Genomic DNA, 10,340 nt, shown 5'->3' on the forward strand with positions numbered 1-10,340 from the left:
GGCGCACCCCCCCCTCCCCCCCGCCCTTCCAGGCCTTGGAGGGCGGGAGAGATGCTGCCCTCTCCCTGGTGATGGGCGGCACCTACTGGGCCCACTCCCGCTCCTCCCCTCACCCCAGCACATGCCCTCCCGCAGCAGGTGCAACTGGAGGGGGCCTGAGAACCAGACGTGAGAAGGAGAAGTGGGCTCCACCTCCTAGCCTTGTTAGTGTGTTTCAGGGCCAGGGTCACGCGTGGGCAGGTGAGTCAGCAGAGCGAAGGTCCACTCACTTGGGCGAAGGTGTCACATTAATTAGAGTGGTTCCCAGCCGGCCAGCATGCTTCAGTGCACCCCCGGGGGCAGGTCAGACCTCCTGGGGCCAGGTGGGGCCGCCTAGGGGTGGAGGGAGCAGAGCGGGGACCACAGATTCCAGAGGTTTGTTTATTGTGCAACTTTCTTTTTCCTCAATGAGATGTCATAAGCGGGGGTGGCACGATGATGCAGTCATAGGATGAGGCAGAGCTGCCAGGCAGACGGGGAGCTGGGTGTCAGGGAAATCCATTTCTCAGGGCCTGCACCAGGCGCCGCCCCCCCCCCCCCCCCCCCCCCAGCAGGCTGTGGGGCAGGGGGTGAGGCTCAGGCACCAGCTGGGGCTGGGAGGGCAGGAAACGCCTCTGCCTCCTGGAGAAACACGGGCCAGATCCCGTGGCTCTGGGCTCCCCTGGCCCCTCACTGCCTCCAGGTCGGCGTCTGGGATTCTTAGGGGCTGGGACAGCTGCCCGCTCAGCTGCTGGGGAGGCAGCGAGAGGCAGCAGGCCCCTGCTGGGCAGATTCTGTGCCTCCACTGGACTCGATGGGAAGAGGCCAGCTTCAGGCTGCAGGGAGGGTGCCCCTAGCGCTCTCCTCGCATCCGGGCGGGGCTGCTGAGGGGGCTCTGCACCCAAGCACACCCCCCTCCCAGGCTCTGGTCCCTGGGGCAGGGATGACCCCCCCCACAGGTACCCCTCCGCCCCACAGCCCCTCCCCTGTCCTCACTCTCCATTGGGCCCCAACCTGGCTTCCTGTTTCACAAATTCCCCAAGAAAAGGAAGGAAAACCCTGAATAAACCACAGAAGCAGCAGCAGCTCTGGAGCAAGGACGAGAAGCCAGTGCTGTGTGGAGGGTGGGAGGCGTTGGGGGGCATGGGGTGTGGGTAGATGATGGCATGCAGCACGGGACTCCTTGAGAGTGGGGTCCCCGTTTCCCCTGGGTATGTAAGGGATTGGGGGAGGGGTCAGCGGAACCCGAGGAGGAAGCTGTCTGGACAGGTCACAGGTCACAGGGAGACGAAATCCATGGCCTGCAGGAGAGGCAGGGAGAGCAGCAGCAGCAGCAGCCATGAGGCGTCCTGGGCCAGCAGGCCGACGCCCCTGCACTTGACCAGCTTGTCTGTGGGGAGAGAAGAGACGGGGAGAGGGCAGAGCAGGCATGAGGAGCAGGGCCCAGGCTGCCACCTGCGGGGAGATGGCCCGGCTCCCCGGGAAGGCTGGCGCCATGAGACTCTCGGCCGGAACCAGGGCCAACCTGGTCCAGCAGAACCAACCACCTTTCCCATGCAGGGTCCTGAGTCCTTGAACAAACATCATATCCAATCTCTACTAAGCGTCCTCACAGGAAAACTGGGGTGACTAGCCGCTGAGCACAGTGGACAGAGCGTCGGCCTGCAGACCCAAGGGTCCCAAGTTCGATCCTGGTCAAGGGCATGTACCTCGGCTGCAGGCTCCTCCCCCGCCTGGGGCCCTGGTCAGAGATCGTGCAGGAGGCAACCAATCGATGTGTTTCTCTCAAATTGATATTTCTGTCTTTCTTTCTCTCTCCCTAATATCAATGGAAATATCCTTGGGTGAGAATTAACAAAAATGCAGACAAAACTGTGGGTGAGGTGGCTGGGGTCAACCCCGTTTTCCAGGTGGGGAGAGGGAGGCCTGTCTGACCCCTGACCCCCGGCCCCATTCTCTGAAGGCAGGGATTCCCCAGGGCACAGGAAGGGGAGAGGTTAAGGCGCTGCCTGCTCCTGCTCGCCCTGCAGCCCCCCCCTCCCGGCTCACCTGGCCCCCTCAGGGGCTTGCTCACCTCTGACCTGCTCGCCCTGCAGCCCCCCCCCTCCCGGCTCACCTGGCCCCCTCAGGGGCTTGCTCACCTCTGAGCACAGAGACGTTCCTGTTGGAGAAGGTGGGGGGCTGGCCGGGAAGGTACAGCTCGCAGGTGTACAGCCCCTCATCCCTGGAGGAGAAGCCGGACAGGCGGAGGACCTTGAGAGTGCTCCTGGTGGTCAGGTTGGTGCGGGAGCGGTACGTGTGCTCAGGGATGGTGCCGAACAGCACGTGCTTCTTGGCGTCGCGGGTCAGGCTGAACTCGACCTGCATGGGCACGGTCGTGGTGTTCTCGTGGCGGCAGTCCAGGCGCAGGCTCTGGTCCTCCAGGCAGGCCGTGAGGCTGGTCACCTTCTGGCCGCTGGCCACCTGCAAGCCTGCCCCAGAGCGCCCCCTCTGAGCGGGGGGTGGGGGCTGCCCCACAGAAGGCCTCCCTCCACATTCACAGCAGAGTGGCCTGGCCAGGGGCACAGGGGGTGCCTTCTGAGCACCCCTCCACACCCCCTGCGAGCCTAGCCCCCCTCAGGCACCCCAGGCTTGGTCCCACCGCGTGCCCCAGGGGCCGGACACCCTGGGGAGGTGACGCAGGTTCCTGGTTCCCAGCGGAGATTCCCGCTCCATGGGGGGTGGGCTCTGTGAACTGTTTCCCAAACCACCCCAGGCCGCCAGGCCGACCAGGTGGCTCCGCTGACTGACGTAGGGATGAAAAAGCACCTTTCTGCCCCATCAACGTGGCTCAGCAGTTGCGCTTGGACCCAGGAACCAAGAGGTCATGGGTTCGATTCCCGGTCAGGGCACAGGCCCGGGTTGTGGGCTCGATCCCCAGCGTGGGTGTGCAGGAGGCAGCCCATCCATGGTTCTCTCTCCTCATGGATGTTTCTCTCTCTCTCCCTCTCTCTCTGACATCAATAAAAATCTATTTTAAAAAAAGAAGAGCCCTCCCTCCGTAGTCATCCCCACCTTCCCAGGCCAGGAGGAAGAAGCTAGCTTCTCAAAGGAAGGAAGCCAGGATGCTCGAACCCGAGCCACCCCCTGCCCAGTACCTGTCAGCAGGAGAGCGATGCTGAGGGCGGGGTTCATGGTGCCGAGAGCTTGGTTCAGGATCTGCGGGTGGGAACAGGGCGTCAGCCAAGAGATGAGGCCGGTGTGCCACGGGGGCTGGGGACGCCTCGACACAGGCCACAGGGCGCTGTCAGGCCATGAGCCTTCCCGAAACCGCGCCCTATTTCCCCTGGACGCCAAGCTGCCCTCCTTCCTCAGGGAGAGCGGGGGAGGGGACAGGGCCTGCAACGTGAGTTTGTGCTGAGCACTCGCTAGGGCGGCTCCCAGCGAGTGATTCTCATTCTAGCATTTCCTTTCCCCCCAGGAAGGCAGGGATGCCTACTCTGTAATTGTGGTGAAGTACACACAGCACACCATTCACCATCTTAACCACTTCAAGTGCACAGTTCAGTAGCGCGGCGTTCATTTACACTGCTGTTCAACCGACCTCCAGGACGCTGCAAGGGGAGGGAGGGAGGGAGGGGGAGGGAAGGAGGAGGGGGAGAGAGAGAGACATCCATCGGCTGCCTCCTGTATGTGTCCGGACCAGGAGGGACCTGCAACCAAGGCACGTGCTTGCCCGGAACGGAACCAGCAATCCTTGGCGCAAGGGACTGTGCCCCTGCCCCAGCCCGGGCTCCAAAGAGCTCTTCATCTTGAAACCCAACCCTCTGCGGTCCAATTTTATTTTTGGAATTCAAACAGTCTGGTCCAAATTAATTGACGGGATTGAATGTTGAACCGGTTTGCGGTGTCGACCTCAGCCTTGACGTTGGACCTGCTCCTAGCGCCTGGTCTGTCGAGTCAGCCTCCAGGTTGGACCGAAACAGGTTTAAGACAGAAACTGCTCACCCGGGGACTTCCTAGATCCCATTCAGAAGGAAATCAACGTGCAAACACTCCCTGGCAGTGCTCCCCAGATGCTCAAGGAATGGCCGCCTCTGGGTCAGCTACCCAGAGGGTGTGATGTCATGAAGGAACATGACACATGTCGGGCTCGATGCTCCGTGGTGAGTGACAGGCACACCGCCGCCCTCTCCCCGTGGCCGTGCGGCTACGTGCGCCCAACTAGCACCACACTTGGCTCACAGCTAAGGGCGTTTGCTCCCGACGGGGCGGGCGCTGCTCCCCTGGGAACCAAGAGGTTCCCAGATGTCCAGTTCTCCCCGCAGGACTCCCGGGCCTGTTTTCCAGCCCGGCTTTAGGGGTCTGAGGCATAGGCTCTCCGCCCTTTTTAAAAATGCATTTTATTTTTGCAATCTTGGCTGGCAAGGCAGGCGACTCAGAGCAGGCACCCAGCTGTGCACCTGCGCGCCAGGGAGCGGCCTCTGGAGGGGCCTGCAATGCGCGCGGCCCTGCCCCGTGCACGCGCCCAGTCTCGAAGTGCGCTCGTGGCTCGCAGAGTCGAGGCCCCGCGCGGCGCCCTGCGGCTGGCGATGCTGGGGTCCCGCGGCTGCGGAGCCACGTCGGGAGGGACCTGGAGGTGACATCTGGCTCGCGGACACCGAGCCGTGGAGAGAGGCGCGAGCTTGGGGACCCGGCAGCTGAAGCAGCGGCGAGAACCAGAAGGGGAGGCGGGTGGGGTGTGGGGGTGGTGGGGCCACAGGGAGGGGCGCAGCCTGTCCTCACTTCCTCCGCCGGGGCTCTCAGCAGACCAGCCTCCGCGAGGCTCTGCCACTCCCTCTCCGCGCCCGCGCTGATTTCTGTTCCTTCGTTCACCCCCCGCCCCCGGAGCTCTCCCTTCCCCCCTCACTGCTTTCCAGCGCTTTCCTTCCATCCAGCCCCGCCCGCCCGCCGCGGCACTGCGGCTCCCCGTCACTCCGATGCCCGCCCGAGGTCGCAGGGCAGCTTCTCCCGTTCGGCACCTCAGTCCCTTTCCCTGATTTTAACGCCCTTGCCTCCACCCACCCCCCACCCCAGCCTTTGCCAGCGCGGCTCGGATCCTCTGGGTGGAGAGCGGAGCCCAGGGTGTCCTTGGGCCCTTCCTCCCGGTGGCCCTCCAGCGCCCCGGCTCCAGGAGCCACCGCCCTCCCCCTCCCGCGGGTGAAAGCGCGGAGGCCTTCCTGGGAGGCAGGCGCGGCGGGACTCCGACTCGAAGGCTGCGTCTGCCCGCGCCCCCTCCGGGGAAGCCGACCCTCCCCACCTCCCCGTGCGCTGCGCAGCTCCTTCCCAGGGGCGGCCGCCTCTCCCAGCCTCGCCTCGGGCTGCGGGGGCTCGCGCGGCACGTGCCCAGTCCCTGCAGCGGGTGCCCAGTCCCTGCAGCGGGTGCCCTGTCCCTGCAGCGGGTGCCCAGTCCCTGCAGCAGGTCCCACCCAGGGTCGGGCTCCCACCTGCTCCGTCCGCCGCCGCTGCAGCCGGCCTCCTGCTCTTTGCGCGCGAGAGACGCCGCCCGCTGCTGCGCCCGCCCGGTGGCCGCAGTTTTTCCCGGGTGGGTGGGGGGGGCGGAGAGGAGGAGCTGGAGGGGCGGCCAATCAGAGGCCGAGGGGAGCGGGACTGGGAGGGGGAGGGGGAGGGGGAGGCGGGGAGGCGGCCAGCGTTGTGGGGGGTGGGGGTGGCCGTGTGCGCGCGGGCCTCACCCGTGGCTGATGGGCCTGAACGGGGGTCAGGCTGGGGAGCACAGGCCCCCGCCCAGACGCCAGGGCGATGGCTCCCCTTTACTGCGCACCCCGCGTCTCCAGCCGGGCCTCCGAACCTGCGGGGAACCGCGGGGTGAGGGGCGGAGGCGGAGGCCCGCGCGGCCCCCTTGGGGAGCGGCCTCACTTTGTTGCTTCCTTTCAGCCCGAGCTTTCCTGCTAGGGAGGCTCCCCAAGAGGTTGTGGAGTTGGAATTTGACAGGCTTTTTCCAAAGGAAGATGGCAGGGTGTTTCCCACCCTGGAGCGGCCCTTGGGGAGCAGGGCAGCACTGCACCCCGTTTTTCCAGGTCCCAGCCCTCACCCCACTCCCCCATCCTAACACCCAGCCTTCAGGGGCTGGCTCCTCTGGGGCACCGGCTCAGTTCCTGGGCTGGCAACTCCCTGCGCAGGGAGCTAGAAGGTTCTAGAAGTCTAGAACCTTCTAGAAGGTTCCTGCCCCCTCCTTCTTCTCCCCCCCCCCCCAAGTCCCTGAGTACCCTGTGTGCTTGGTCTCCAGACCAAGGCAGGAGTGCTGTTCTCCATCAAGCACTGTGCTGGGCACAGCCCGCCCCCCCCCCCCCCATCCGCTGGGTTCACCCCATTTCATGGCTAGGAAATGGGAGAGTTGCCAGTCTACCTGGGCTGGCGAACCCCAATTCTCAAGGCCCAGCCTAGTGGGGGGAACACTGTGGAGCTGCGGGCGGGGAGGAGTGGGGCCAACTGGAAAGGAACAGCGGGGATGAGCTTTTCACCTCCCGGGCGCCCGTCCCGGGCGCCTCCCATCCGATGGCACCAGAAGCTCTCGGTGCTTTTCCTTTAAAAACGTTTTAAGAAATCCTTGCCCGAGGTTATTTTCCCATTGATTTTTAGAGAGAGTGGGGGAGAGAGGGAGATTGCCTCCTGCATGCCCCCGACCAGGGCAGGGTTGAGGTGGAGCCTGCAATCTGAGGTTCGTGCCCTTGACCAGAATCGAACCCGGGACCCTTTGGTCCATAGGCCGATGCTCTAGCCACTGAGCCAAACTGATGAGAGCTTGCCTTTTCCTGTTTACAGCCAGCGCTGACCACTTGTCCGCCTCCCACAGGTGAGGGAACTTTTTGAACGAAGGATCCTTTTACTTATTTGCATTCTCATGGCCACTTTGTGAGTTCTGGTCAGGACAGCCTGTGGGCCCGCCGTGCCCGCCATCTGCCTGCCTCCTCCTCTCCCATTTCTCCGTAGCCCTCGGCCTGCACCCTGGCTGCACGCCCATTACTGTAATGGCCCTTCTGGAAGCCGGCCCTGGGCTGGGCTCCTCTCCACCCTGGGCTTCGATGGCCCCCGGCACTCAGAGGCACTCAGCGTGATGGGCTCTAACTGGAAGGAGCCTCATGGAGGCCAACCCAGCCACACGCTCTGGTAAACAACAGAAGCTCTGGGGGCAATTAATGCAGCTGCCCTGCCCCCCCTCTCTCAGCAGAGCTGCTTGAGTCTGCGCGTCTTACAGCTGCGTGGGGTCTGGGGACCGTAGGTCACTGGTCTGCTATCAGACCATTCTCTCCTTTTTAAAAACATATATTTTTATTGATTTCAGAAAGGAAGGGAGAGGGAGAGAGAGATAGGAACATCAGTGATGAGAGAGAGTCAGGATCGGCTGCCTCCTGCCGATCAATCCCGCAACCCGGGCATGTGCCCTGATCGGGAATCAAACCCTGACCTCCTGGTTCATAGTCGCTCAACCACTGAGCCACACAGGCCGGGCTAAGAACATTCACTTCACATGCGCACACAGATAGGAGCTGGAGACAGTTCCTGTTTTCGCTTTGGCAAGACATGGGCTTCCCAGAGGCCCATCAACTACAAAAGCTATCTGGGCTCGGATGGGGCTCCGATCGGCTGAGACCCCACGCGCTGTTTTCCACTTCACAGCCCCCTCTCTGAGTGTTGCTGGCAGAAGGCCTGGCTGTGCTATTTTGATAAGTTCTGAGAACCTGCCCTACATTCTGGGTCCCCAAGCACTGGCCTCCAGGCAGGGAGGGGAGTGGGGACTCTGGAGGGAGAGGCAGTCATGTGTCCACTGGATCGAATTAATGGCTCATCAAATGAGACGACAGGGTGGAGGAGATTAAAACTCCGGTTTCCTAACAGGACAGGAGGGAGATGCTGGAAGCAGGCAGGGTGAAAGGTGCCGACCCAAGGCGGACTGTCCTGGCAGACCCGGGCTATTTGTTGATCCCTGACCTTTCTTCTCCCACCATCTGTGGTTGCTCCAGCTGGAGGCGCCTGGGATCAGAACTCCACTCAAATGCTGGCTCCTTTAGGGTGACTAAGGGAATTTACCTATTATTCCCTCTTCTCATTCACTGATTTCATCAGATTGTTCTTCATAAAACCACAGAGGTGACAAGTCATCCCATCCTTCTTTTCTTTTTTATTTAAAAAATTTTTTTTATTAATTTCAGAAAGTAAGGGAGAGGGAGAGAGAAATAGAAACATCAATGATGAGAGGAAATCATTGATTGGCTGCCTCCTGCATGCCCCTCATGGGATGGAGCCCAGAATGTGGGTATGTGTCCTGACCAGAAATTGAACTGTGACCTCCTAGGTAGGGGTGGGCAACCTTTTTGTGAGTGTGTGCCCAAACCAGCAAAATCTCTGACTCAAAATTCTTCTGTGTGCCAACCCTAATTTTTTGAGAACATGTTACGCCTACTTGAGATCTCTTAATGTGTATGTTATGCCCAGATTTCAAGATCCCCAAGAAACCACATTAGGGAGCCAGCCAGTCCGATGCAAAAGCATAAGAGTCTGTATTTCAAGCTAGCTTGAGCTCCCCATCCACCAGACTCACCGACACAACGGCAAGCCAAGTGGCCAAGAGAGAGAATCCCGCGTAGAGATGGGTTTTATGGGGGCGGGGGGGTTGGAGTAAGGGGAGGAGAAAGGACTGTGCTCTGCCGATTGGCCAGGCGCAAGTCGGTGTCTTGTTCCTGGGAGTGGCTAGCAGAGTCTTAGACTTCCGGGAAGAAGCTCCTTGCCAAGCACGTGGCCAAGGTAAGATGGAGGACGTAGCCCTTACCCTGGGGCAAGATGGAGGGCCTAGCCCTTACCCTGGGGCAAGATGGAGGGCCTAGCCCTCGCCCTTTCAGTGTATGTATGTGAAGAACCTTGAAGAAATAAAATTCATTCGAGTGACAAAAACACAGTATATGATGATGACAAATACATTTATTTATATATTTTTAAAAATATATTTTATTGATTTTTTTACAGAGAGGAAGGGAGAGGGACAGAGAGTTAGAAACATCAATGAGAGAGAAACATCGATCAGCTGCCTCCTGCACAAGGGAATGTGCCCACAACCAAGGTACATGCCCTTGACCGGAATCGAACCCGGGACCCTTCAGTCCGCAGGCTGCCGCTCTATCCACTGAGCCAAACTGATCAGGGCAATGCATTTATTTTTTAATGTATACATGTACACTGATAGTCCAACAGAAAACTTTATGACTCCGTTTGATATTATCAGTGGGACTTTTGCTGCTGCATCACTGATAAAAGAGATTTTACATCAGGTTTATATTTCGTGACCTTCAGAGATATGCACGAGCTACTACTTTCATCTGTCAGGCTACTCCTATTATGAGACTTAACAAAATTCATCACTGAGAACAAAGATTCACAATTGTAAATGGAAGATTATAAGAGAGGGTTTCGAGTGCCAGCAAAAGTTACTGGCCAGCCATGTTTGGCACGCGTGCTGGGGGTTGCCCACCCCTGTCCTAGGTCCTAGGTTTCAGAAGCTCAACCACTGAGCCACGCTGGTTGGGCCGTCCCATCATTTTAGAGCAGGAAATCCAGGCCTAAGAAGGCGAATGGTTTGTCCAAGGCCAGACAAATACTTTGGAGCTCTGCCGGGAAGAGCTCGATCCCCACTCTCCCGACTCCACAGACACTGCTCTCCACGGCTCCCGGGGGGTGGGGAGGGGCTTCTGAGTTCTGCCAGATGGGTTTCCTGGTTCTTGGTGAACTGGGAAGCACAGGACAACGTGGGGCAGTCCGCCCAGGGCTGTCAGGCACCGCCTGTGGGATAACCTCTCCTTCACTGTCGATGGGGGAGGCATTCCCATTCTAGGGCTGGGAGATGACCAAGCCTCTGACATCTGACACTGCACAGATAAGATCAACAGTAATTGATGAGTCACACACGCTCACAGCCCAGAGGAGGACACTGCCTGACTATGGGGCCAGATAGGAGTCACGCTGGGGAGCCGAGTGAATGGCCAGGAGCCGGGAAGCAGGCTTTGTCATGTCAAGCAGCTGGGCTGGCCCTGTGTCCCATGGAGGGAGGGGGTGGACTTGTTGGAATGATTCTGTGGCCTGGCAGGGAATGAAGCCCACGACTGAGGGGTAATCAGGAGCTATGCCTGGTCCCGAGTAAGGAGAATGTGTGGTCAGGTCCCGTGAAGGCCTCCCAATCTTACCAGGTGTCAGAACAGCACATACTATTGAACCCTAGTTTTGGGCGAATGGAGGCCACATACTTCCCCTTCCTTGGCAAGGCTCTATTTTCAGTCTAAGGTGATACCTTTCTG

General features: G+C 60.2%; 1 protein-coding gene across 2 annotated transcripts; it reads right to left on the reverse strand.

The window, feature by feature from the left end:
* Positions 1-406: 406 nt before the first annotated feature.
* On the reverse strand, positions 407-5,589 carry THY1 (Thy-1 cell surface antigen). Of its 2 annotated transcripts, XM_070426239.1 has the most exons (5): positions 5,484-5,580; positions 3,497-3,611; positions 3,156-3,216; positions 2,160-2,489; positions 407-1,408 (listed from the first exon to the last, which is right to left on the reverse strand). In XM_070426239.1, exons 2-5 carry the CDS (start codon positions 3,578-3,580, stop codon positions 1,296-1,298), a joined length of 588 nt encoding a protein of 195 aa, XP_070282340.1. In that variant the 5' UTR covers positions 3,581-3,611; positions 5,484-5,580; the 3' UTR covers positions 407-1,295. The 2 variants fall into 2 exon arrangements, with proteins under 2 accessions (XP_070282340.1, XP_070282341.1); XM_070426240.1 differs by lacking the exon at positions 3,497-3,611 and having other exon boundaries at positions 5,484-5,589.
* Between the last annotated feature and the right edge of the window lie 4,751 nt (positions 5,590-10,340).

This window comes from Myotis yumanensis, unplaced genomic scaffold (genome assembly GCF_028538775.1).
Source record: "Myotis yumanensis isolate MYYU_CA2020_CCGP unplaced genomic scaffold, mMyoYum1.0.hap1 SCAF_10, whole genome shotgun sequence".
Lineage (NCBI taxonomy): Eukaryota > Metazoa > Chordata > Mammalia > Chiroptera > Vespertilionidae > Myotis > Myotis yumanensis.

Bases quoted from the DNA above. Each gene is read 5' to 3' on its own strand.
- THY1 (XM_070426239.1), bottom strand. From the start codon at position 3,580: ATGAACGCCGCGCTACTGAACTGTGCACTTGAAGTGGTTAAGATGGTG. The intron at 3,217-3,496 runs GTAGGCATCCCT...TCCCACCCGCAG, and splicing joins TACTTCACCACAATTACAGA to ATCCTGAACCAAGCTCTCGG. The intron at 1,409-2,159 runs GTGAGCAAGCCC...CTCTCCCCACAG, and splicing joins GAACGTCTCTGTGCTCAGAG to ACAAGCTGGTCAAGTGCAGG.